The sequence below is a fragment of the Perkinsus marinus genome (assembly GCF_000006405.1).
Source record: "Perkinsus marinus ATCC 50983 genomic scaffold scf_1104296927884, whole genome shotgun sequence".
Classification (NCBI taxonomy): Eukaryota; Perkinsozoa; order Perkinsida; family Perkinsidae; genus Perkinsus; species Perkinsus marinus.
In genome coordinates this window covers 662,271-687,972 of record NW_003217015.1, presented here as the reverse complement: position 1 = coordinate 687,972, position 25,702 = coordinate 662,271, and the positions used below count along the sequence as shown (strand labels likewise).

General features: G+C 50.5%; 7 protein-coding genes and 1 non-coding gene across 8 annotated transcripts; 5 read left to right on the top strand and 3 right to left on the bottom strand.

The window, feature by feature from the left end:
• Nucleotides 1-833: 833 nt before the first annotated feature.
• Nucleotides 834-3,402, top strand: Pmar_PMAR010241 (Methylenetetrahydrofolate reductase, putative; the record flags this gene model as incomplete). Its single annotated transcript, XM_002788655.1, has 16 exons — nucleotides 834-907; nucleotides 952-1,102; nucleotides 1,150-1,222; nucleotides 1,268-1,346; nucleotides 1,395-1,511; nucleotides 1,557-1,677; nucleotides 1,729-1,819; nucleotides 1,866-2,002; nucleotides 2,045-2,168; nucleotides 2,216-2,298; nucleotides 2,457-2,596; nucleotides 2,640-2,760; nucleotides 2,808-2,978; nucleotides 3,025-3,102; nucleotides 3,146-3,256; nucleotides 3,322-3,402. 16 exons carry the CDS (start codon nucleotides 834-836, stop codon nucleotides 3,400-3,402), a joined length of 1,752 nt encoding a protein of 583 aa, XP_002788701.1.
• A 773-nt stretch (nucleotides 3,403-4,175) lies between these two features.
• Pmar_PMAR010240 (conserved hypothetical protein) lies at nucleotides 4,176-8,918 on the bottom strand (the record flags this gene model as incomplete). Its single annotated transcript, XM_002788654.1, has 27 exons — nucleotides 4,176-4,516; nucleotides 4,576-4,683; nucleotides 4,737-4,817; nucleotides 4,870-5,007; nucleotides 5,055-5,147; nucleotides 5,197-5,301; nucleotides 5,354-5,470; nucleotides 5,512-5,616; nucleotides 5,659-5,754; nucleotides 5,799-5,927; nucleotides 5,973-6,076; nucleotides 6,121-6,202; nucleotides 6,250-6,349; nucleotides 6,397-6,497; nucleotides 6,553-6,705; nucleotides 6,751-6,934; nucleotides 6,978-7,137; nucleotides 7,184-7,337; nucleotides 7,384-7,518; nucleotides 7,563-7,795; nucleotides 7,845-7,999; nucleotides 8,048-8,167; nucleotides 8,214-8,313; nucleotides 8,363-8,497; nucleotides 8,538-8,677; nucleotides 8,723-8,788; nucleotides 8,848-8,918. 27 exons carry the CDS (start codon nucleotides 8,916-8,918, stop codon nucleotides 4,472-4,474), a joined length of 3,210 nt encoding a protein of 1,069 aa, XP_002788700.1. The 3' UTR covers nucleotides 4,176-4,471.
• Nucleotides 8,919-9,122: 204 nt separating this feature from the next.
• Pmar_PMAR010238 (kinesin, putative) lies at nucleotides 9,123-13,128 on the bottom strand (the record flags this gene model as incomplete). Its single annotated transcript, XM_002788653.1, has 17 exons — nucleotides 9,123-9,141; nucleotides 9,659-9,684; nucleotides 9,760-9,872; nucleotides 9,958-10,122; nucleotides 10,168-10,264; nucleotides 10,533-10,655; nucleotides 10,702-10,755; nucleotides 10,853-10,963; nucleotides 11,052-11,195; nucleotides 11,242-11,343; nucleotides 11,479-11,571; nucleotides 11,648-11,779; nucleotides 11,864-11,956; nucleotides 12,218-12,355; nucleotides 12,472-12,694; nucleotides 12,767-12,940; nucleotides 12,983-13,128. The coding sequence occupies 17 exons, from the start codon at nucleotides 13,126-13,128 to the stop codon at nucleotides 9,123-9,125; spliced, it is 1,953 nt and encodes a 650-aa protein (XP_002788699.1).
• Nucleotides 10,326-10,397, top strand: Pmar_PMAR010239. The gene has a single exon. It is a non-coding gene; the product is annotated as a tRNA-Trp (tRNA).
• Nucleotides 13,129-14,127: 999 nt separating the features above from the next.
• Nucleotides 14,128-15,111, top strand: Pmar_PMAR010237 (Guanidinoacetate N-methyltransferase, putative; the record flags this gene model as incomplete). Its single annotated transcript, XM_002788652.1, has 6 exons — nucleotides 14,128-14,265; nucleotides 14,355-14,516; nucleotides 14,565-14,726; nucleotides 14,771-14,840; nucleotides 14,889-15,007; nucleotides 15,058-15,111. The coding sequence occupies 6 exons, from the start codon at nucleotides 14,128-14,130 to the stop codon at nucleotides 15,109-15,111; spliced, it is 705 nt and encodes a 234-aa protein (XP_002788698.1).
• Nucleotides 15,112-16,513: 1,402 nt separating this feature from the next.
• Pmar_PMAR010236 (hypothetical protein) lies at nucleotides 16,514-19,933 on the bottom strand (the record flags this gene model as incomplete). Its single annotated transcript, XM_002788651.1, has 18 exons — nucleotides 16,514-16,574; nucleotides 16,639-16,739; nucleotides 16,784-16,891; nucleotides 16,995-17,085; nucleotides 17,269-17,379; nucleotides 17,426-17,478; nucleotides 17,525-17,629; nucleotides 17,679-17,820; nucleotides 17,868-17,959; nucleotides 18,050-18,117; nucleotides 18,231-18,294; nucleotides 18,725-18,804; nucleotides 18,853-18,920; nucleotides 18,976-19,131; nucleotides 19,185-19,330; nucleotides 19,474-19,646; nucleotides 19,693-19,780; nucleotides 19,844-19,933. The coding sequence occupies 18 exons, from the start codon at nucleotides 19,931-19,933 to the stop codon at nucleotides 16,514-16,516; spliced, it is 1,797 nt and encodes a 598-aa protein (XP_002788697.1).
• Nucleotides 19,934-20,386: 453 nt separating this feature from the next.
• On the top strand, nucleotides 20,387-21,782 carry Pmar_PMAR010235 (Rab11b, putative; the record flags this gene model as incomplete). The annotated part of the gene is made up of 5 exons (XM_002788650.1): nucleotides 20,387-20,586; nucleotides 20,986-21,109; nucleotides 21,164-21,256; nucleotides 21,475-21,586; nucleotides 21,637-21,782. The coding sequence occupies 5 exons, from the start codon at nucleotides 20,387-20,389 to the stop codon at nucleotides 21,780-21,782; spliced, it is 675 nt and encodes a 224-aa protein (XP_002788696.1).
• A 1,377-nt stretch (nucleotides 21,783-23,159) lies between these two features.
• On the top strand, nucleotides 23,160-25,445 carry Pmar_PMAR010234 (hypothetical protein; the record flags this gene model as incomplete). The annotated part of the gene is made up of 9 exons (XM_002788649.1): nucleotides 23,160-23,316; nucleotides 23,380-23,471; nucleotides 23,737-23,856; nucleotides 23,899-23,982; nucleotides 24,177-24,267; nucleotides 24,545-24,651; nucleotides 24,874-24,949; nucleotides 25,099-25,196; nucleotides 25,281-25,445. 9 exons carry the CDS (start codon nucleotides 23,160-23,162, stop codon nucleotides 25,443-25,445), a joined length of 990 nt encoding a protein of 329 aa, XP_002788695.1.
• Nucleotides 25,446-25,702: the final 257 nt, after the last annotated feature.

Here is a 25,702-nt window from a genome sequence, read left to right as displayed (position 1 = left end):
GCAGTAATTCAATCTAGCAACTGGGGATGACAGAAACTCAGGCCTGGTAGTTCTGGTAGGAACAAACAGTGGGGTCACTGAGGGGACCAATACAGAAGTATGAGGCAGCGAGTAAAGGCTGCTAGATTCAACGCACTGTCCTCTCTGAGATGGGACATAACGGCAAGAATGGAGCGGAAAAGGAGGACTCAGTGGTCTTCCCATCACATGTTGCCTCTCACTGGGGCTCGCATAGGAGCCTGCTCTAGCTACCTCTCACAAGTTACCATTTCTTCTGTCATAAAGAGCAGCTCTGAGCGCAAAAGACCTCAATTAGCAGAGTAACTCCCACTGAGTACCTACCCCCCGGGCGAAGTGTCGGAGACAACCATATAAGTTTCAACATTTCCAATACGTAGCAGCAACTCGATCGAAAAGTATTGAGGAGTGGCGAGAGTGCAAGATCACTCAAAGGTGCTCAATTCGGCGGCAGCCGAGCCGGCCGTCAAGAACTATATGCCTTGTGTTAGGAAGTATCTAAATACTTCTGGTGTACAAACAATACGCATAGTTTGGGTGGAAGGCCACCCCGAGGTCATCGGTGGAAAATCTTCGACGGGCGCTGCGGTGGGAAGGAGTACTCGTGGGGAGAGTAATGGGACGATGACTGACAGTTCGATAAGCAGTTGTATTGCAATGGCTCGACTCATCGATAAGATACAGAGTCGATGGGAACATGATCGGGAGAACAATGAAAACGGCAGGGTCCCCTTCTTTTCCTTTGAGTACCGCCCCTCACTGCCTGTCTCACGAACAAGCGCCTAACTGCCAGATACTTTCCTCCCAAGACCGACATGGGGGTTCAGAACCTCTACGAGCGGCTCGACAGAATGGCCGAGCTGGGGCCCATGTGGATAGACGTTACATGGTGTGTATAGTGGCCTAGATCCACCTAAGCAGTGGTGTCCTCAGGGGGGCTGGAGGTGCTTCCTCTTCCTCCAACAAAACCTTCGAGATCTGTCGCAACGCCCTCACCTATCACGGTCTGGACGTGATGATGCACCTCACATGCACCCACCAGTCAGTGGAGGAAATTGATGAGGTCCTGGACAAGTGCAAAGAGGCAAGTCTGTCGCTCCTCCCGGATGAGCCTCGTCGACGACCTGTCAGGTTGGGATACGGAATATCCTAGCATTGAGAGGTGACGCTCCGACGCAATCAAGTGAATGGAGGGCGTGCCAAGGTCAGCCGTCAGGGGACCCTAAAGACCATCATCGAACTCTCTCAGGAGGATTCTCCCACGCCGTCGATCTAGTACGCCACATACGAGGCAAATACGGCGACTACTTCTGCATAGCTGTTGCTGGGTAGCAGGGGGTCTACGACATCCCATCGCTCTCGTGGATGCGGAACAGATACCCTGAAGGGCATCTAGAAGCCGAATCGATTGAAGAGGATCTGGTGCATCTCAAGGAGAAGGTGGACGCCGGGGCGGACCTCATCATAACTCAACTTTTTTATGACACGGAAGTGTACGCCATCACTTCATAGGAAATTCGTCAACTATTTCCTCCAAGGTTTTTCAAATTCGTAGCGGCCGTCCGGAAGTTGGGCATACGAGTACCCATTTTCCCTGGGATAATGCCGATACAGAGCTACTCGGGCTTCAAAAAGATGACCGAATTCTGTAAAACTAAAGTGAGTATTGTATGCAGTCGCTCGTGATGCACCCTTGATGGTTACGACCAGGTGCCGAGGGCGATAGCGGACCAGTTAGAGCAAGTCAAGGGCGATGATCAGAGGGTGAAGGATCTTGGAGTGGAGATATGCGTGGCCATGTGTAACCACCTCACACGAGGACGTGTCACACCCATCAGTTCTCTCAGGCTCGCAAATCATGTCCTATGGAGTTGACCATACTCATTCCAGTGGGGGACTGCATTTCTACACGCTCAACCTGGAGTCCTCCGTCTGCCGTATTATTGAACGCCTCATGATGGTCGACAACCACGTGGCCACCAGGGTAGGCCTATTCTGCATCTTACCTTCACTGCCCTGCTCATAGGTTCTTCCGTGGCGGCCTTCCAAGGCCTCGTCTCGACAGGAGGAAAACGTGAGGCCAATCTTCTGGAGAAATCGACAGAAGAGTTTCATCCAGCGGACCAGCAGCTGGGATGAATTCCCCAACGGTGCCTTTCGCCCCACCGTCTCCTTCCCCTCATCCTCCTCCCTTCAGGCCGTCTTGGCAACCAGGCCTCCGCTGCTTATGGTGACTTTGAATTGAACTTCCGTTCCTATTCTAAGGAGACTCAAGACAAGGTACAGTCCGATGCAGATGCTGGTGATGCTGAGGCCTCATCGACAGGTGGCTGCCGATCGACGGCGTATGTGGGGGGATCGTGTCCCCAATGGAGACCATGTGAGGCGAGTAAGGCCTCGGGAGATTCTCCCTGCCCGCACTAGCTACGTTGAATTAGGTTTTCACGGACTTCATCAAGGGCGAAGTGAAGCGGTTGCCGTGGTGCACAGAACCCCCAACTGAAGAGACGCTTTTCATCCAGAAGCAGCTGATTCGATTAAATCAATGCAACATGCTCACTATAAACAGTCAACCTCGGTAGGGACCCCGAAGGTATCTCCCATGCCAGCTTGATCCTCAGTGTGAATGGCGCCCTCTCCACTGATCCTTATGTCGGTTGGGGCCCGGCAGGGGGCTTCGTCTATCAGAAGGCCTATGTCGAGTTCTTCTGTCCAGAGGGTCAGCTCGAGCAGCTCATCAGAGTAAGGAGCACTTCATGGCAGCAGCGATGATTCCTGAGTGTCCGTAGGGAATCGAGGCCGAGAAATATGACTCGATATCGTACATGGCAGTGACGGCTGACGGGTCCAAAGTGAGGTCTAACATCCCTCCTCAAGGACAGGTCAACGCCGTTACCTGGGGCGTGTTCCCCAATAGCGAGATCATACAGCCTACGGTTGTTGATGTGACCAGCTTTATGGTACGTTTTATTGGCCCTTTATATTAGGGAGAGCATCCTTTTTTAGGCTTGGAAGGACGAGGCATTCGCTTTGTGGAATGAGTGGATGGATGTCTACCCTGAGGATGATCATCAGTCCAGACAGGTTCCCCTGTTGACAGTCAATGACGATCTGAAGATGCCTTCAGGTTCTGAACTTCATTCGACAACATTACTTCCTCTGTACAGTAGTCGATAACGACTTTGTTGCTGGCGATTTGTTCTCTAAATTGACGAAGATTTGCACTCCGATACCCTGGGTAGGGCTTTCATGAGAGGCATGCTAATTGGGCAATATTGATGGTCAAAAAAGGGGTGTTTTTAGGAGACGCTGAGAATTGAGAACCCTTCTGAATCTGACGGCCATGAGGTGCCCGAGGTGAGCGAGAGGTTCTCCTTCATATAAACATGAGTCTGCATGTCGCGCTCTTTGTAGCCGTCCTTGGCCGTCATAGCAGAGGTCTACTCTCCACGACCCAAGCCAAGTGACTGTTCCCCTCGACGCGATCCGAACGATGGCATCACAGCATTCGCACCGCTTTAGATTTCTTGAGTACGTCATTGGGTCTGTGAACGTTTATGATGGAGTGAATATCTATGTTTGTACGAGAAGGGTTGAGTATAGTCATCATGTACCCTCGTATACATCAGTGTACCGGGAAGATGTTCACAACCTGAATAGCCTCTCGAAAAGACATTCGATGAAATTCATCTCTAAGGATATTGAGAGACTCTCTCTTTCACCTCAATTCCGGGAGAAATCCCCAACACGGACAAGTTGAACATGAATTAAAAACGGCTAGACAATAGTCCAGAGTGAGAACATTAAAGGTGGGCCTCCATGGTCAATCGACTCGTATAAGGATTGTTCATCGGCTGTTTGAGCCACGACCCTAGCTCTAAGGCAAACTAGAACGCTTTAATTTCTCCAACGTTTGAAAGAGTGCTTCACATTTCCATTTTGGGAAATTGGTCACGTGAGTCAACTGTACAACATTTCGACATGTTCACAACTTTGATTGGATGAACTTCCGGCTGTGTCTTACATCCCTATTCAGAAGACTCTCACAAGTGTCGGCTGGAGAACGTTCCTCTCTGACGCACAACATCCCCTCAGGTTACGGATCCATAGAGTCTAATGAACGAAACACATATAAAATGCTACTGAAGCCGTTTTAGCTACCGCTGCGGACAAATCGGTCACGTTAGCAATATGCAGTAGCCCTAAAAATGTTGCTTAATTAGCTACTTGTGTTAGAGTCACAAAGTGTAATTCCTCCGCACAGGGGGAATGATGAAACTAGAATCATTCAGTAATGGAAATCAATGTCGAACTGAGGCGATGCGCCTCCGTTCAAATATAAATGAGAATCTCGAATCGAGCAATAGAACTGCTGCGAACAATTTCAAGAGAGAATCGTAGCAGATTGATATATTGACGGAAACTCGGTGGAGGTCATGAAATACAATCATAATCACGAGGCATCTCGCTTGAACATGGCCAACATTCTGTGAGTTACCTGAGCAGGATGGAGACAGTCTCGGAGTCAACCATATCGATGGCAGAAGGCAAACCCACCATGAAACCTCCTCCGATGTTAATTGCGGCAATAGCAATAGCAGCTACTGCGAAGACTTGCGTGGCGACTTCCTCGGAAGATACCATGAAGATGCCACCAAGCACAACCTGAAAAGGAAGGATGGTAGGATGAGCCTTCCATGGCGCTATAGGCACTCTACCTGCCCCGAGATGGCGTTGGAGACCGACATCAGAGGCGTGTGGAGAGCCGGCTGCACATTCCATACTAGCATGTACCCGACCTATTGGAGAAATCCAAATGAAGGACGAACAATGCTGGGATGGACTGCTTACGAATCCCGCGAGCACAAAGACCATGAGAAGGTCTATGAAGGTCCTAGGCGCCCATATGGCTATGATAACAAGGATACCAGCGGAGATCAGTAACAGGAACTGCGATGAAGCCAGAACGCCGCCACCAACAGCGTTCACCTACAAGAAGTGACATAATTATCACTTTCCCTACAAAAAATCTATACTTGGCTAACACCGCCCTGTCCAGGACTTTGAAGTGTTTCAGCCTTCTTCGGCACAGCTGGGCTAGGCTGGGGAGGCGGAGGCATCTTCAACACCTTCAAGGAGGGAGACTAAACCGACAGTCGTTTGTTGCTGAATAGACACCTGGCCATCCTTGCAGCACACAATACTCCGAACTATAATGTCGCTCTCTGGCGACTCCTTGATGTTGGCCTCGAGATGAGATTCGAAGCTACGAGCATCTCGAGCCTGAGAGTAAAACTATTGGCCGAGACGGTCCCGCAGTGAAGAGCTACCGTACTTCTTCCGGTCCCTTAGAATGTACATGAGTGAGGAAATTGAGCATGTTGGCCGCGAACATAGTAGACGCTTGGTCGGCCATCCGACTTGCCATATCAGTGTAGCCGATAATACGTACCTAACACATCGCTTCTTTACCACAGGAAGAGCCTCACTGACCTTCTGTTCGTAGAGGTAGGACTCTCCCTTCCTCGTCAGCTCGCAGTTTCCGCCACCCTCAGCCCCAAGATCTACTATAACTGACCCTGGCCTCATCGAGTCAACCTGAGCTTGACAGTCCACCATTCGACTTGAACTCCAACTTACCATATACCCCTCGATCAGACGCGGGCTCGGCCTGCCAGGAATAGCAGCTGTAGTGATGATGATATCGCACTCCTTCGCATGCTTGTGGAATGTGGCCTACAGGCTGCAATCATGGGCTGTTCAAAGAGCACCAACGGTACCTTCTGAGCAGCCTTGAAAGCATCGCTACTCTCCTTAGCATAGCCGCCACTGCCCCCACCCTCCTCCTTGAAGTCGACACTGAACCACTTGCCACCCATGGACTCCACTTGATCCGACACATCACGAACCTAAGCCGAGCATCACACAAGCTGCCAAGCAACGCTTCTGCCTACATCCCATGCCCGGACCTCAGCCCCAAGGGAAACAGCAGTGCCGATGGCAGCGAGGCCAGCCACCCCGGCGCCGAGGACCATCACTCGACAAGGAGGGTACTTGCCTGACCCAACACGTCACTAGATCACTGACCTCCAGGGGGCTCACCTGCAGCGGTTATCTCAGGCGCGAAGAATTTCTGGTATTCATGAGCGGCCTCCAGGACGGCACGGTGACCAGCTATCTTAGCCTGACTTTCAGATAACAACAATTTCACAAGGAGTCGAGTAAACCCACTTGACTTGAAAGGCAGTCGAGCTTCTGAGCGATGGTGATTCTGGGAACGGCTGTGACGTCAATCAAGTTCACTCCCTCCCCATTGGCGATCTCAATCTCTCTGAACAAACCACAAGCGTCCCGAAGAAGACGAGAGATCGATCCTACTTCTTGCCAGCATCAGTCAGTCGACCAACCCAAGACACGCAGTATTTGCCTCGAAGTCGATGCAGAACGTCCACGGGCGGCGGACGGATGACAAAGACCATCTGAAAGCAACAGTTTACAAACAGACTTTACAACAGCATGGTCTCTGCCACCTACCTTGGCTTTGGCGCATACACCACTCGAGTCAGGGAGAACCACACACCCCACAGCTTCGTACGCTGCATCGGAAAAGCCGGCCCCGGCACCAGCGTTCTTCTCAATATAAATGGCATAGCCCTTTTCATACAGTTTTGCGCAAATACTGGGTACCTTACAGAAAGCATACCTCCCCAATAGATGGTAGGTCAACCCTACCAGTGCAACTCGCTTCTCCCCAGGGTAACGGTCCTTCAGCACGCCCAACTCATAGAAGGTCTCTCGAACCGGTGGTGGCCCAACATCGATAGTAGAATCGTTTGTCTCGGGCTCCTGCGCTGGCTCATGAGCTTCCACCTGCCCTAGCCGAACCTTCTTGCCATCGGCTGTCAACTCCAGCAATCTACGGCAATCGCGTCAAATGAGCAATCATACTATGACGGTACCTTCCGGCGAGCTCCTCCATCTTGGGCTTGGCACTGCCAAAGAACATCCTATTGTTCTCACGGACGAACAAGGGGTTGTCAACACCAGAATAACCGGCACCACGACCACGCTTCATCACCACAGTCATCTTACTCTTCCATACTTCAAGAACAGGCATCCCTAACATAGCTCGGCATGCACTCCTTACATAGAACTGTGGGCTCACCTGCTATCGGGCACGTAGGGTCTTCGACAGCAGCGGGGTTGACGATATCATTAGCACCAACGACGATAGTAACATCAGTCTTCTCGAAATCATCGTTGATCTCATCCATTGCCAGTACAATGTCGTAGGGGACGCGTGCCTCAGCCAGCAGCACCTGAGATCAAGCGTCGAAGATGGTATACCGATCGATATAGAGGTACATTCATATGGCCCGGTAGTCTGCCAGCAACAGGGTGAATACCGAAACGGACTCGGACACCTCGACCACGTAGAATCTCAGTGACTTGAGCTACAGCATGCTGTGCTTTAGCCGCAGCCATGCCGTAGCCGGGGACCTGGTGTTGACCATGCTTTACGACCATCCATGAGTGGAGCCTACGATGACAACTTCCTTGCTGCGGTTCAACGTGTCAGCCAGTTCCTCCAGCGCTATCTCCTTCATCTCACCCTCGACCTTGGCACCGCCAGAGGAGGTACCCTCACCGAAGCCACCAACCAGTGTGGACCATAGGGAACGGTTCATCGCCTCGCACATGATGACGGAGAGGATGGCGCCACTGCAGCCCACGAACGCACCGGTTATAACCAGCAACTTGTTCGACAACATAAACCCTGAAAAATATCACCTGACTTCAACAACAACGATGCAGTGGAGATTTACCAGCACAAACACCAGCAAAACCCGAGCCAGTGTTGAGGATGCAGATGACAACAGGCATGTCGGCGCCACCAATGGCTATCACAAAGAGGACACCCCAGATGGAGGAGAGGACGGCAACGAAGAGCATGTACATAAGGCCGAGGCCAGTCCCGTACCTAGCAGTATAATGCTCAACTATGGACTGATACGGTTGAGGAGCTTACCCTTCGTGATTGGCAAGCACACAAAAGGTGACGATCAGTGCCATGATGAGAAGGGTGATGACGGTTCGGAAGGGCGGCACTCGAGCCTTCGACGCCAGATTACCGTTGAGTTTCAGGCACCTGAAGAGACACGCGATAAAGACAGGGCAGTGAATGAGTTGCTCACGCTATAATGGAGCCGAAGAAAGTGAGCATCCCGATGATCATCGACAGGAACATGGCAATGGTCTGGATGACAACTTCTGCGGTCCTCTCCGACTCGTCAACTAAGTTGAGAAAACAGTACTGCTGTGACCAATGACAAGCCACGCTTACTCTGAGCGAACCCATTAGGGCCGAACTCAGCATTGGGGTCGAGGAAGAGGCCAAGAGCCTCGAGGGCAGATGCCAAGCCACCGAATGCATTCAGTAGGCCGACCATCTGCGGCATCTGAATCATCGTCACGTGACCTGAAGTGGATATACCACACAAAAGAAGTAGGGAGCTGACCAGCCAGCAGTGCTCCTATGACGAGGCCAGGGAATAGAGATATGGCAATGAGCCAAGTGCCTTCATCACATACGAACTGACTGGCCCATGCACCAGCCACTGCAGCGGCCATACCGAGCATACCATAGATGTTACCCCACCTGACACACAACTCTACAGTGCTATCATATCGGACGAATCCTTACTTGGCTGTCTCCGTCTTAGAGAGACCCCGAAGGGCCATGATGAAGAGAACAGCGGAGCCGATGTACCTGAACAATGCCGAATGCACGTATTAAAGGGCCTCAGTGAATGCAGGGTTGTGACTTACACAACTTCCAGCCAATCCTCCTGGCTGAACAAGTTACTGTCGCACACTGTCGTATTGTCAAATGTCGCCATTAATCGAAGAGCTAAAATACTAATGAGCTGAAGTAGCTCGTAAGGAATGAGCAAACCACTCGAGCATTCCGATGGTCACACGACAGGGAGGAGGGAGGTGGTTCACGAATATAACGCTAGTAAACAAAGTGAGATAACTTCTAGAGACTGCACACTTCCAACGATACTCATCAGCTCAATCACACCTTGAGCGTATGACTTCTGCTATTGGGATCCGCCGAATCTGAATTAGAGTTTCTAACACCAACCACACTCACTAGTCTGAGCTACGAAGAGGGTGGGAGGCGGACTGCACAACCCATGTGCACGCATGTTCAGAACCTTGTGAAACGGCTATGAACTAACCGGATCGGTCAATTCAACATCAACGATGGCCTCACTCACAAGTGAATTTCGACAGCTAGCGTCGTACATACGGATGAAAAGTCTTGAATAATCCTTTTATGAGAAATCCAATGGAGTTGTGAGAAAGAATGTGTATAAACACAGCTACTGTTCGGAAGCTGCAAGTTGCATCAGGCAAGAAAATGAATCATGAGCTCGTCATCTTCTTCCGTGGATCTATAACTTTCATCTCGACTGCACTAACTCGGGAACCGAAGCTCAGGGAATTACTGGACTCATCATAGGAGTTCTGATTAGAGAGGCTTCCAGCCAACGACAGACCACTGCTCTGCATACCACGGCTGGGTTGATCTGTAGGAGCATCACCGTCTTCGAGTCACCCCCAAGGCTCTCACTTAGAATGGATGTCAGCACGGAATTCCTAACAACAATCGATACTCTGTGGGGGATGATACAACTCACGCGACCTGTAGGGTACATGTTGGCTCTTCGTCACCCGTGCACAGATCACGTCCCCAAGGGCGCTAAGTGACTTGTTGATGGCGACGGCTTCCTTCTGCCGCTGACCGACCGCACCTACAGGCTGAAACTCGCCAGAGAAATACATAACTAATAATTGGAAGCTCATTGCTGTGAACAAGGTCCCCAGCCCTAAGAGCTATTGAGCTCTCGAGCCCGAACTGACCGAACTTACCACTCTTCCGCAAACGTTCGCTCCCAGCAAGATCAACAAGGTTTATTTTAGACGTCAACCGATCTCCTCCAGGTGTTACAATCTCAGCTTTCAATGACACTATCAGATGTGACCTGGACGACTGCTCGTTGATATTGGTTGATCCGACAGCTCTGGCCTCCCAACCTGACACACGGGTATTCCCTAATGGAGCCCAACAGGGAGATACACCTTTCTCAAGCATCGAGTGTACATCGTTTGGAGAGAGAACTGGCAGCCATGTGAGCCCGGGAACGTGACTTGTGGGAACCCCGTCAGTGGAAGTCAGCTGAACCTGCCAAGCTCAACAGCATGGGGGTCGCAATGTTTGATGCATAACGAGTTCAATTGGGCTTGTGGCTCAACGGTAGAGCATCTGACTCCAGATCAGACGGTTGTCCGTTCGAATCGGGCCAAGCTCATAAGCAAATATTTGTCAGTCATCAACATTGAAAACAGGAATGGAAATAAGTTATTTCAAATAACATTCATGGCTGGTTGTAGCGTTTGGTCACCACTACGAATCACGGTCCACAATCGAGAGCTGAAGGACCCACCCTGGGTTTGGCGATATTCCCTGAGCTCCGGTCTACTAGTAGATCACGGATCTCTTCATTGTAGATCTCTACGACCGAGGCTGTCAACCGATACGACCATCCTCCACGGCGAGCCTCAATGCCCTGGGAGATGCTCCGTTTCCACTATTGATCGCAAGTGGCAAATCACCTCAAACAGCTCCTTCAGAGTTCGGTGGTACACTCCGGCTTCATTCGAAGTCCCCTGAAGGGTAAAGGCGAGTCTACTATTAGTACACATAAAAACAACAGCATTGAATGCAAAGAGCAGTGAATATCTACTAGGGGCACGATACGCCTACTTGCATCGTATGAGTCTTCCCGCTACCCGTTTGGCCGTAAGCAAATATGCACACGTTATACCCGTCAAGAGCAGAGATGATGAGGGGTTGTAGCTCGGAGAATACGTCCGCCTGACACTGGACTTCACAACTACTAATGTATCGATCAGGCGGGGGCGGCAGATGCTCTCTAATGTGTAAACGAGCTCCAGTGTTCCACCTGGCCCGCCTTGTCGTTGAACACTCTATCGAATTCCCATTTCTTTGCTGTTTGAAGTTCTCGACTGAAGATTTGTATGGTGTTGACATCAGGAAACTCAACACAGTAGCCCTCCGCTCGCTCTTTCTCGAGCAGAGGACGAACCTGGGAGCTCCTGAGAGCAATTTCTCATCCAGGATTTTTGTCCTACACGAACAAAGACTCTAATATTCCCTCGTAGCTCTTGGACTATGTTATGCAGCTCCCGCCTCTTCTTTGTCTCTTCCGCAAGCTTCAGCAGAAGTCGTTTTACCTACTTTACGAGGAATCGAACGTCGCCCGAAAACTCCAAGTCAAGCCCTTAGCAACGGAGCGAGCTTCCAAGAATAAATACAGCACGACGTAGGTTATGTCGATCAGTAGACCCTGAGTCAACGTATGTACTCACTCGGTCGTCGGCCGCCGTTTCCATTCTCCTGGATCGCTCTTCTAACAGTCCGTAGCATTTGCGCAACTCGTTCACGACAAGTTCCCGCAATTCCTGAGCGGAACATACTTCGCAGTGATCCTATTCGGAGCAGGATGTGCTTGCCAGGCTGTGTGAGCCCTAGTCCCACCTGGAGGTCCGATTTCGTTTTCGCTGTGAAGTCAGTCACGAGTGTTTGTTTTCCACCCGACCCTACACGGCTGGAGTCAGCCGACGACCTTTCCAAGTTGCCCCGAGCTTTGTCGTACAGCTTTCGAAGAGTCTGCAAGAACGAAGGTATACCATACGACGACTCTCTTGTCCTTGGAGAAGATTAAATGGCCACCGTTCGTCAATCCCTACCCACTTTGTACTTCTCCGTCAGCTTCCGGAGATGTTCTCGCGTTCCCTCATCTTCAGCTTGGCTACCTCTTCCAGTCTCCGAGTGCTGCGTTCGCCTCTGAGAGGTTTGGCTTTTCGTAGGACGACTTATATTTTGATGACTGAACTGCGATGACCGACTATTCAATGTCATGTCATGAGCAATGATAGCAGCATCGGGCAATTGTGTCAGGAGTAGATCATCTGCTTTGTTGCTCGCCTATGGTCAAGAGCTATCATTCAATAAACGGCTAGCATTATGTTCGGTACGCGATCACATCTTGCAAGGATGAGTTGCTGAGCAAGGCCAGAGTTCCCAACGGACATCATCGGAAACCACTTGGTCCTCTTTAACATCCATCTTAGTCTTCTGTTCATCTCCCACAGATGACGCGTGCTGCTCGGAAGATTGCGACTGCGTCCTTCGTGCTATCCTTTCGCGGCAGATTCGTTCGATCTCTAAGACCTCCTCATCCACCTCGAAAAGGAACGTCCAAGTCGCGCTCATCACATCCGATGGAATCGTTAAGAGCTCTTCGTTATACGTATACCGAACCGTTCAGAATTGTGAACTCTTGAGTCCATCCCAGTCACCTCAGCTGCGCGTAAAGACATCTCGTCTTCTTTGGGTGGTGGTACTCGTGCAAGCTCTTTCGGAAGGTGCGTACTAGAGGCTCTAGTATACCTACATGATCCGGAAGCGAGGGGAGATAGGTTTGTGTCATGAGAGCGATCCGACCAGGTCAGGCACTTTTTCATCCACTCTTCCTTCCGTTTGTATTCAGCGAGTGTTTGTCTTTGCGACGTAATCTCTCGCCTGACGCAGAAGCGCCACTTCTAGTATCAACTGGTGGACTCCGTTATTCGTCGATGATGAGACTGTCTTTACTTGAGGAGTTTCATCTGTGTCTTCACCAGCGCACGATTGTCCGCATTCTGTGGTGTCGAAGAAGTTGAGCCTTGCCGCATGCTCACCAGCTCCTTGCGGAGGCAAGTATTGTCAACTTTCAATCTCTCCAGATCCTCTTCCTTTTTGCGTAGTTTCCTCTCTAGAGCGCGGTATCTGTTAGGCTTTCAGTAGCTCGTCAACTTTAACACAGCTTACCGGGTTAGAATAGCCGATGGTTCATCCCCTCGAGCAAGCGAGAGTTCAGGATCATTACTGATAAGGCTGGCGGTTGCGGGTTCTCCAGAGAATCCGAGGTCGACGAGCAACTGGTCACGTGAAACGACAGGGCGAGCTGCAGGCATCTACGAAGGACATGATTGAGACACCACTGGACGTACAGTGCCTCAGCCAGATGTGTGACGACCTCACCGTGACATACCGAAGCAGGTGGCGCGAGTGTCACGCTGTCCGGACTAGATCCGTCCCCCCGACTTCGTCGAATATATGGCCGTCCTTTGGCCTCTGACGGTGACGAAGGCATTCGATATAACAGCAATGTGTGTGCTTGGCTGATGGGAGGTTTACGAGACCACCAATCAAGGAAAATTCTGAGAAGCTTCCTTGCGGCCGATACATCGCTGACCCTGCGTCGCTAGGAGTTATGGCTCGAAAATGGATCCATGTAGCTCATGGGAGCGAACGTTTATGAGGGCCGGTGCGTTGACCGAATGGGCTTTTTATGCAACCCGTGGAATGAAGTTCGATTGTCGAAGCCAGATACTTCAAGTCACGAGCAGCTTATTTGAGTTTCGATTTTCCGTCAATCAACTGAATTCGAAACTCGGGTATAACCTCAGCACCGTGTTAATCATCCCGTGATTGTGGGCTGCCATATCGGATCGACAGTGAAGAACTCATCGAGTGGACATCCCAGAAGGATTCACTCATTAACGCTTCGAACTACACAACATCTTCGCACGCATACACAAATATTCTACCAAGTGCGTAAGCATCTTTGGTAACCACTGGCGTGATTCGCCTCACGTTGAGTGACTTGCTCCATCGTGATGGCAACCGGACTATCTTACTCGCACAGCTTCCTACGTGATCGATGCTCCTGATGGTAGCGCTCACACATGTTCCTACTGTCTTACACTGGTTGCTAGTTCTTATGACTAGTAGTATTCCCATCTAGTAAGGGGCACTCAATCGCTCGTATTGTGACTGCTGGCAGGGGTTCGTAGACACCTCATTGTTGTGAGTACGATCAGTGATGGTCTACAGTTCACCCTCCTAAGTGGTCATATTCCCTTCACACTTTCCACTGTTTTCCTCTCCAGCGAGGCCTTCGTTCATTCAACATGTCGCCGCCCTTGCCACATACAGGCTACGATGGTTTGAACGAGACGAGTGACGCTCAACAGTGGGGCGACATACATGAGGAGTTCGATGGTGACAGACTTGACATCGATGGTCATCCCGTTATGCAAAAGTGGGAGGTGAGTCTGAGAGAACCTTCCCCCAAGTCTACGGCGAGCATCTTCATTATCCTTCTGAGTATGTCAATGGTTTGTGGTCGATTCCCTAGGCGCCGTACATGGACGCCCTCGCGGAGATAGCTACTTCTAACGGTGGCAGAGTCCTCGAGCTTGGTTTCGGGCTCGGACTGTCGGCAAGTGCTGTACAGAAGCATGACATCGATGAGCATATCATCATAGAAGCCAATAAGGATGTTTTCAAGCGGTTAGAGGTATATAATCGTCGTGATGCGGGTAGTGGTCTATCTCTTGTCACTCAGGCATTCGCATCGAAGGCCCCACATAAAGTAACACCTATGCTGGGCCTCGCCCGTGAGGTTGTTGCGACGCTACCTGACAACAGTATCGACGGCGTCCTCTACGACACTTATCCCCATGATAAAGATGAGCAACATACACATCAATTCAAGTTCATTAAGGAGGTTGACGATCCCAATAACTCCCATGCGACCTTCAACCGTTTTAGGCCTACAGAGTGCTCAAACCCGGAGGAGTTCTCACCTACTGCAATCTGACGTCTATTGGTGTATTGAAAGGTATACATATATCACCAAATGGTGCTGTTGTACAGAGTTTCATCGTAGGTGAGTACGAATCTTGGCAAGAGCTCTGGGAAAAGACACAGCTACCACATGTTCGTGCATGTGGATTCAACGATGCCGGTATCAAGCCCATTCGCATCTTCCCTGTCACTCCCGATCAAGTGGGGATTCCCAGAGTATACGTTAACTGCATTGTAAGTGCATCTCTCAGGGATGCGAGTACTATGAGCATAGTGAGGCGCTGATCCCCGTCCTCTACAAGTAAAATTATGTCGAATTCCATCGACTGTTATTTTCGCGACTCCAAGTTTTCGAAAAGACCGTGAACTAATGAATGGAGGAACGACTCTCGAATTCACGGCTGTTTTGAGTTCCTAGTCGTTGACATGGGGGCCATATTATACAGTAAACTGAGTGTAGGGAACATGATGGAGTCCTTCTAACAATCGTCCATCTCATCGCTCCCTCATTAGCCTTGAATAAATAGTATCTGCGCTTGATTTTTCGGAAGGAGGCAGCAAAGTAAGTTCATCGCGATTTATCATTGAATACGAGACATACCCTTTTCATGCAAAATTTTCTAAGTTCAATTTAGTGCGAATCTGTAACTCCTGGACAACTGGAGCACTCCGAGCTGAAATACCAAGCTTTGCTTATTCGACCCCTTGGTGCGTTCAAGAGTCCATCGTGAACACAAACAAAAAACGACTTCGGAGATGAGGTAATCGTGATTTGAGACATGCTCGAGGATATCCACGTGATACTCACATGCAATTGTTCTCTTGAAAATTAGCATCTTCCACCAAACCTCGGTTAGAGTAGACTTTGTTCCTGATCCTCGAGTGGACCGAAGCCGCCAACAAGTGGCGTGGAAAAGCTACCTCAGGTCAGCTTACAGTCATGTCATCCAGTGAGTTCATTCGCCTCATAAGAAACTCAGAAGCGGCAGACGCAACCAGGCGAGCATTCTGGAGAAGTCCCACCAAGGAATGTCCTTTATCGATGTCACCCTGGTCTCAAGGTACTGCGCCCACGCTCACTGTGAGAGCCACCGACAGCGGGAGGACCTTTAAGATATAAATGATGGTGACATGATGAAGGTCACGACTGACGCACATTCTTAGTTCTCGACGAATGTATTTCCGCGAGATAGGAGTCAGAATCCTATACTCAAACGACAAACGATCAACAACCAACTGACCCTGATGGATCGTGTAGAACTTGTAGGCAATTAGAGCCAACAGTCCGCGAACAAATCAACACGTTAGTGCCCCATCTCGAATGACCTACACCCTAAATCATTCGCTATTGAGTGGAGACATCAATCACTGGTCACTCCATCACAATGAGGCTGCTGCAGTCTGATTACATCAAATGACCCGATCGCTGCGAGCAGTACCATCACATACTGTTCTAACACAACTCCTCTCAACAACAACGGCCATGTAAGTATCATGGTGAACAACCTTGTCCGGATTGCCGGATCGTCGCGCATTAGCGACGACGGAAGTGTGAATCACAACTAGAGTAAAACCATCTCTTTTCCGATGGTAGTAAAATAGAGTATATAAATCTGAAGCCCATAGCTTGAAGTCGCTATCAAAAACGACAATATCGTCATCGGCCACGTCACGATGCCCATCACGGGGAGACAGAGCTGCCCTTGGTCACCCTGCCGCGACGAGAGGGCGTTCGACTGCGCTGCAGTACCCAAAAGCCACAGTGCACCTATCACCAGCCTCACACACGAATCAGCCACGCTGGCGCACCTATTGTCACTGGCAACGCCCACCATAGGCACATAGCGACGCTATTAGTATAGTAGTGCAAGATCAGAGGAAGCTCTTCACAAGCCAGTGCCGAGTTGAATGCGGTCGCGGCGCTAAGGGTCACCTGAACACACGAGGGTACCATTGAAAGGGACGCGGGTTGCCCACCAGCCACATCAAGTAGATATAGCCCAGTGGACACCGCAGCAGTCTCCACTGATCGGCCGAGACTTGGTCGACGAAAGCAACACAAACTGCAAAGCATACAGATAGGTCCTGTAACAATGACACGAGTACCTTTGCAGTGTCCATCCACCTCTACAGGCTGACTCCTCGTGAAGGAGAAAGTATCGCGGAAATACCTGACTGCTATTCCCACCCTCCCCAAAAGCACACCAACTGACCTCTGGCCGTCCAGGCGGGCCTGTACCGCCGCTATGCCCACAACAAAACTGCTGCAGATGTTGAACCTACCAATGCATCGGATCACTCTAGCAACGAAGCTGTTCAGTTTCTATAAGCCGTATGGGTTGAATCGAATAGACTACTATTAGTAATGATATTGTCAGCATTATTAATTGTGTTCGACGATGAAGGCAATGGAGTTCGATAGCATCATATCACATTGTACAGCAAGGATCACTGGCCCTTACAGGATTTCAGCGGCAACGATAATGAATAGAGTTTCCATCCAGACCGCCGAGTAGCGCACTAGAGTGCCAGCCCGACCAAAGATAACCACTGGGGATTCACTGGTTCTATACCTATACATGGGCGAGTCGATACAAATCACTGGACATATCCACTCACACTGCAGGAAATATACCAAGACTGAGCCCCTGGCCGTGAACAGAGAATGCTACCTGATAACAGCTCCACCGTGACCACAACAGAGCATCGGCCACTCACTGCAATCACTGAGGCTATAAGGACCACAACCAGAGGTAGCAGGAGCGACAAATGCCTCGGATAGCAGTACCCTCGGGAGTAGAACGCCATGAGCCAGGTCCGAGCCTGAGTAGTAAGCCGTGATAGGAATACCCTAAGTGTGCTGATACCGCACCTTCTCCCTAGCTGCTAATGCTGATGATAATAGGGTTGCTTCCTCCACGTCCTCCAAAGACTCTATCACGAGCCGTATATCACTCTCAATCGACTTCTCCCTGCCTCGACCGAATGCTGCGAGGAGGTGTGCCTCACTAGACCTGCGACAACAGGCTATCTCAACTCATACGGGCACACCTAGACTCACTGGCTCGCCAGACAGAAGGTGACCAAGATCCGTATACCGGCCGCTGCGACCAAAAATGCCGCAAGGGCCGGTCGATCAGTAATACAGCCCATCTGAGCACCATAGGGCTCCATCACCACTGTCCAGGGACACTGCCTCACCCATACAACTGATCCTATCAGTGCACTACACCGTAGTACCACCTCCATATAGTGGATCACTCGGACCAACATCCGACGATCCTCGATGTTATCAAGGCGGTCTTGTAAAGCTGAAGAGAGTTTATCAACCACCGAATGGCTCTTCGCACGAACCCATATGAAAATCATGGCATAGTCAGCGAGTGATCCCCATTGTGGAGATCCTCGCGCACGCCAGACTTACTCTCGTGAGGAGAAAAGAAGTCGTCCATGTCTCCTGGAGGAACATAAACACTCGGAATTTTCACCTGCATGCACCGCGTGCTCTTAGTCCAACTACTCGATGATGATCTCAGACGTAGTGACTCACTAGACTCTTCTGACCCCTGCCAACTCACAAAGATGTTCAGCCAAGTGATGTTCTTCATGGTAGCCACAGTGCAAAGGGAACTCAAGCTCATCTCGCCAGACTGTGCCTCCTCCAACCCTATCCTGGGTTTGTGCCGGGCTGTTGACGGTGCGCTGTCAGGCAGAAGTGCAGCTCTAGAGCTGTTGAGACTAACACTAAAGGGCGAACACAAGTAGACGTCCTCGTGAATGATTGAACGCTTACTCGAGAGGATCTCCCAGGCCCAAAAGACACCACACGTCGAAAGGCCTCCTCCTATCGAGTGGTCCCCATACGACCAAGTGATAGAGGAGGAAGCAGCAGAGACCGAAGCAAGATAGACACATTACCGTGATGAGGACCCCCCAGGTGAAGTCCACGGCAAATGAGTCGAAATTAACAAAGTGTAAGTAACGTAGTACAGCCAAACCTGATGGAGTTGGTCGAAACACTCCCTGGGTGGTCGAGCACAACTCACGCTTCTTGCTTTCTATAGTACTCGGCCCGCTAGCTTTCCGCATCACATTAACTTTGAATTCCACGTAGCTGATAATGACATTGCAGCACCACACAGAGTAGTTGATATCAGTCGATTTACTACCCGTCGTGAGACAGAGTTGACCCAATCTCGGGCTCCCAGATCATCTCGGTTAACTCGTCAGCATCGTTGATGAACTGTGTACTCCTTCGTGAGAGCAGCTGTAGACAGTCTAAGGCGCCATGCTCCACTGCTTTCTCTAAAGGGGACTTCCGCCACCTGAGCGTAGCAAGCATCCCTATGATCTTCACAGGTTAGACGAAGTCACCTACCTCCAACCTTCGACTGGACTAGCACCAGCATCAACAAGTAGTGGTAGGATGTCACAGCGGTGTGGTATGACCATGTACGCAGCTGTCTCCCCGCTCGCCGTCCGAGCATCGATATCAACGCCAGGATACTGCAGAAGCAATCGAACCTGACCACAGGCGAGGCGAAGTAAAAGGGACTGCTAGATGCCGTAGCAGAAGGCCGCAGTAAAAGTGACAAGAAGAAAATTCTCCTTCATCAGCACACCCGAGGCAGAGCTCCCGATCAAAGTCGGGAACCATTCCAGCTCACCGTATCCCTCTGCCCCATTGCCGCAGCCTCTTGAATGGCAGTCAGACCAGTGGAAGCATCTTCACTGTTGAGGTCGAGGGTGCCACCCGTGTTGGAAATATCACGGGGTAAGCCCAGCCCGTCCCCTATTGCTGATAGAGTTGAACTTGTCAACGACCATTCTTGGAGGATTTCTGAATAAGCACCCGTGTGCAGCCAAGGCATCGTCATTGGCTCTACCCTTGACATAATTTGTGCTCCTATTCTGCCTAATAGCACTCGCCAAGTCGGCACGGAAGTCTCTGGTCGGGATCTCATCGATCTCTATCTGACCACGTAGAGAGTCGCGATCACCCATCGTGATAATCCTATTCTATGGTAAAGGACTCACCAAGACAGTAGCCGGGGCTTCGAGAACGATGGCTACTACAGAGCACATGACGCCAGCGATGATGAGATGGAGGTGGCATGCTACCTTCATAAGGACTGCTCTGAGCGATAGCAGTTTGGAAGTTCCAAGATTTCCTAATCTTGCATTCTTGCCAATTCTTGCAGTTTCTCAACGCAAATAACGAGCAGCATTAAACTAGCAGCCTAGCACCACGATATTACTGGGTGGGGACTTGGGCGGGTATCGTTGTGTCTTCTGAAGGGAAAAGGGAGGTAACGCCAGTAAAGGTATTCCTTCAGCATTGAGGAACACCGCCACTGGCTGGTGAACTTCACGGAATGCATAGAGAGCTACTATTCGATGAACCTGATCTTGCTGTTGTCGCAGTTGTGAATCGTTTTCCGTTTCTTGTTACTACCAACTCCCGCGCTACCATGGACGACGAATATGACCATCTTTACAAAAGTACTATGGGCAGGCGGCCTGTGGGCTCAAAAATCAGCGTACCACTCCTCGAATTACTCGCACATAACTTCGCTGACAATGTTCCATGAAATGGAAGAAGCAAGCGTCGTTACCACTTCAGTCGTCCTAGTCGGCGATGCTACCGTTGGCAAGACCCATCTCTTGTCCCGATATATCAAGGGTACTTTACCCCGTGCCCCTACTGCAACAATAGGGGTGGAGTTCGCTACGAGGACGGTACCTCTTGCCGTTGGTGGCACGGTTAAAGCTCAGATTTGGTAATACATGGTCGCTGATCAGATTGACGACTTGTGAATCTCGCAGAGTAGAAATAGTGATGGTAGTAGCACCGCGCCAGTCACCGGTTGGAGTCTTGAACTCGGGTGAATCTATAGCAAATTTTCGTACGCGTTTCCTGTGCGACCTTCGTGTAGGGGTTACTGAAGGACTGCCCGTTGTACTCCCTGCTAGTGTGAGAATATATATGATTGGTTTTCTCACTAAATTCACACGCGACTTCAGGTAGAAGTGTACAAACTTAACGATAATTTCCCAAATTTTCCGCACAATTTCCATATTTGTACCAACACATGTGGTTGACCTAGTCAACTTGACCATGTGCATATATCCCCACACTGCTCCTTGCCGTCACCATGGCACCTTTCCTGGCGTGTCAGGGACACAGCGGGCCAGGAGCGTTATCGAGCAATAACATCAGCACACTATCGCAGAGCAGTGGGTGCCTTATTGGTCTACGACGTTACCAGACGCAACACTTTCCTCAACTGCTCTAAATGGATGGTAACAGGGGCTTGTCCAGCGGAACTGTGAAGCTGAATTTGGTATTGATCTCAGGAGGAACTTCGGCAGAATGCTGAGCCCGATATCGTCATACTGTTAGTCGGCAACAAGATCGATCTAGTAGAAAAGGACTCTTCTACGAGACAGGTGATAAGAAGGGGCACGTTTGAGTATTTACGTCATTGGATGCTGCTATCGAAGGGATTACGTTTTTCCATCGTCTATGTTCGAGCATATAGATGATAGTTAGTAAAGGAGTAGGGCACCGAATTGGTATTTGTCGGAGTTTTGGTAGGAAACGAAAGTCTTAAAATTTACCCTTTTTGAATGCGTGTGGGCTCCATATTGGAATCGTCTTGGTGTAGGTTACGACGGAGGAAGCCACGGCGTTTGCGAAGCAGAACGGTCTGTTCTTCGCTGAGGCCTCTGCAGTGTCGTCTGTGAATGTCAAATTCATATTCGAGAATCTCCTACAAGGTGATCGTGTCGCTCCTTTTCCACCGGAGTTAATCTCATCGTGTGGTCAGAAATTTATAACCAGCGTAGTCGAGCCCAGGCCGAGGGGAAGTCTCAGCAGGAGCTAACAGCGCAAGGAGGGATGAAGATCGCCCCTCATGATCACGACCGTTATGCTAATAACTGCAACAATGAGCTTCCCACTTGCCAGTGTTGACGCTGTATTGTTGTTGCCTCTCGAGTGGAGGGGACATCCAGTTGGGGGGCTGAGTATAGCGTAATGACCAATTCTCGCACTCCTACTCTGCGTTGTAGTTTCGTAAGGCTCTATGCAGCGAGGAGGAATGTGCCTAGTTACATCAGAGTGTCATATTTCTGCTACTACTTAGTTTTCTTATAGACCCTCTTGAGCTGAGTAGTGATGGTGTCAATGAGGGGTTGAGTCGAAGGTAGAGCAGTGGGGAAAGGATATATGGATTACGCTGTAGAGCTGTAGTGCTCGCGTAAAGCCAATGATGCACACTGAAGCCATCGGCCCGTTACCTCAAAGCGCGGACAGTAGGCGTAGCAGTAGTTCCTACCGAGGTGAGGACGTGGGAGAGCTTGCAGAGTTATTGATGGTCGCAGGTGTTAGCCCGAAGAAATGCCCTTCTCCGACGCATCTTGCAAGAGTGCCCGGGTACGCCCCTGCCCAGGCCCCACCGTTTGGCCATGTCGAGCCAACTGTGAGTAACGACTCCTCGGCTCGATACGCTGGCTGCCCATCAACTGTAAGCTGTGATGGTGGGTGGGCCACTGAGTGACGCGTCTTAGAGCCGGCAAGGTCTGCCGCCCCCGCCTCTGGATGCGCCTGTTTCCTTCCCGAAATCGGCAGAGTTACGGTATGATGGAGAAACTGTGGAGCTCCCAGTAAGTGACTTATGGTATCTGGTCGGTATGCTCTCTATAGTCATTGGTAGCTGTGGATGTAATTAAGCATGTATACGAGAGTACTGTTGTTCGTACTAGGACTGTGAGGTACCTATGTCCAGTCGAGGCTCGAGGGTGGCTGCTGTCGGCTTACCTCCCGTGCTCGGCAGCATCAGTGGTGAGTTATGCTCGCCTGGTTGTGAACCTGAGTATTGCTTATACCCGCAGACCTCAGCGAGACGGCTTCTTATGGTTCGTCACCATCTAACTATGCAAGGTCGACAGAGGGCAGTCCATTGAAGCGCGTCGGTGGCCGTGGTTACCATCACCGACATGTGCCGTTCAGTAAGCCCTTGTACGGCGATCGGTGACTACCACTGGTCATCAGGCATGCCAATGGGAGATGCTCGTAGTTGCAATGCAGCCAGAGTTGATGCTGCTTCGATACCGCGACCAACTGGCTTGTCGGAGCCGATTCGGCGTCGAGGGGGCCGCCGGTTTGAGACCGACAAGACTGGGGTCAGCTATCATGGTAACCGCCGAGGAGTAAATCTGTCTTGTTGTTAGCGACCACCATCGGCCTGTAGCGTATACACAGCAATCGATAAGGGAAACGCGTCCTGCCGGTTCCTAAGGTCGACGACTTATACTGTATAGCAACTATAATCGAGCAGTAGGCTGCATCATGGTCTCAGCTCAGATACCTGCGTTACAGTCAGCAGTCAACAGCTCGGGTGTTGTTCTGGGCATTATAGCTCAGCCCTTTGCTGAGCTCTCTTGCGATGAGAAGGACGTGCCTCTCGTTAACTATGGAGAATCAGGGCCAATGAGATGCCCGCGATGTAAGTCAGCGACACGGTTGAAGTCTGGGTCTCTGTGGCGATCTCGGTTTTGGTGGTTGTCAGGTAGGGCGTATGCCAATCCTGCTTTCCAATGGATTGGTGGCGGCGAGGAATGCATTTGCAATTTCTGCAACTATGTGATGGAGGTCCCACAGGTGTGTGTGGTCATGTCCATCGATCTCGGCTGGTATCAACACGACTTGAGGTCGGTGTTCACAGACAACTCTGTGTGGAGGTTGACGACGCAATTTCGCAAACCATGGTTGATTCAACAACCACGTTTTGCCGAGATTTCACCACGAGAGAATATGCAGGTATGACCCTAGGCACTATACTAGTAGATACACCAGTGCCCTGTTCCGAGTATACGGGAGAGGCCGGAGCTCCAGTTCGGGAGTGTAGACTATGTGGCGCCATCAGACTATCTACGTAGTCTTCATTATAGTACCGGCTGCGACTAGCAGGCCTTCAGGTCCTGATGGTTCCTCGACAGAGCGCCCACCAGGATTCTGCTTTGTCGTTGATAGTGGCTACTACAGTGTAGGGGGGACGGCAGGCTACATAGGCATTAGCTGTGCTCAGGTGGCGTCGGGCATGTTCCATCAGATCATTGCTAGCATGCGGACACTGCTTCCGTACATGTCAACAGCGAGCGAAATATGCTTAGTAGTTCTCGGGGCACTCAGTGTCCTTAAGAGAGGCTTTTACGATTCTAGATACTCTTCGATGACGTCATTCATTGTTACCGTTTAAATTCTACGGATGTGGTTGAGGAGATAATAGTCGCTGATGTGGACGAACCTTTCCTCCCTATGCATGTGTGGCATTCTCTGTGGACTTCCGTCACACCGTTTTGTCAGTCGAGCGCCTTGTTTGCGTGTCCACATTCGAGACAAGAAGCCGTTCAGAGGCTGCTAGACTTAGTCGTGCGAGAGGTCGAGTCCAGTAGAAGTAAGTTATCGGTGGTTCTTCGGGCGCTCAGGCCCTCGAAGACTTTTTTCAGGGCCTTCCCTGTCGTGTGGTTTTGCAGCGCTTCAAGTGGCCACGCAAGGATTGGGCATGCACGGTGGTGGAACTGTGTTGATGTTCTATGGTCGGCCCCCAAGCCCCCATGGGCCACAGCATATCATACAGCAATAGGTACATATCCTGACGTTGGCATCAGTTGTGCGCAGCGGTCACGAAGTACGGTCTAGAGAGTAGCCCCAATGGTCTTCTTGGAATCCAGGTCCAGCAGTGACGACCGATCGAAGTCCCGGATGGAGGAAGGCTGAGTTGATGCCGAAGAACCCTAAGCTGTGGTCAGACCTCCTGGCGGAATGCGTGGCGAACGCTGTAAGTTTTCTTGAATGCTATTTGAAGTAGAGAACTGGCGTCAGGTGAGTGTCGACACGTTTACGGCTGTGGCATTTTCTCCGGTGGAGGAGGACCATGCTCGCCTGCCGACACTGTGCTACCTCGCGGCCAACACTGGGGGGAATATTCACGTCTATCGCTCTTTCACTGTTGAAGATGTGTGCTGACCTTGACTGGTGGAACTCGGATGTGGCTCCTCAGGATGGAGAAGCTCTTCACTTCGACATAGCTCGAGCAGTGACTAAGGCAGCTGCATACGGATGTGTCGTCCAGGCCCGTGAGAGGGGTCCATGGCTTCATGTGTGCATCTATTCGCTCTGGCATGAGTTCAGCCAATCGCATAGTTTTGAGTCGTGGAGAATGAACTGTAGCGGTCAGTAACCATCTCCATTAATGCGGCACTACAGGTAACCACTATCTTTCTAGGTGTTTCTCGAGGTCTGTGTATAGAGCGACATCTGAGCAGATGGTCTCAAACGGCTTCTAGACATCCCGCCGTGCCTGATCCTCGTGGAGGCTTTCTGGTACCTAGGATAGACTGTGATGCTGTTTTCGGGTACGCGAGGGTGGACGTCTAGTTGGAGGAGATTTCTTGTTCGCTCGTTCAGTTTGAATTCCCCGTCGCATTCCTTTTCCTTATGCGTAGAGTCTTCCTGCTGGTTCGTAAAGTGTTTGTTGGCAGATTCTCGATTTATGTGGACGAGGATCTCCCGGCGAGATATGCCTACTTCCAGCTGGCCGTGCTTCATCATAATGCAGAGGGAATCCGGTGAGGTCATCGTCTGGTCCGACTGATATGTGTTCTTATGTGAAACCTAGAGGTTGGGAGATGAGCGTCAAAGGCAATGTGGGAAAATATGTACATGGTCAACTACATGTGTCGGTGACAATAAGAATATTCTGAGAAAATTTCAGGGATTTTTCATTGGTTTCTGCACACTTCTACCCGAATCCGTATGTAAACTCCTATAATTAGCGAGGAAACACCTGATCTCAGTTGAGGAAAATGAAGAGCGGACAAAGGCATGAA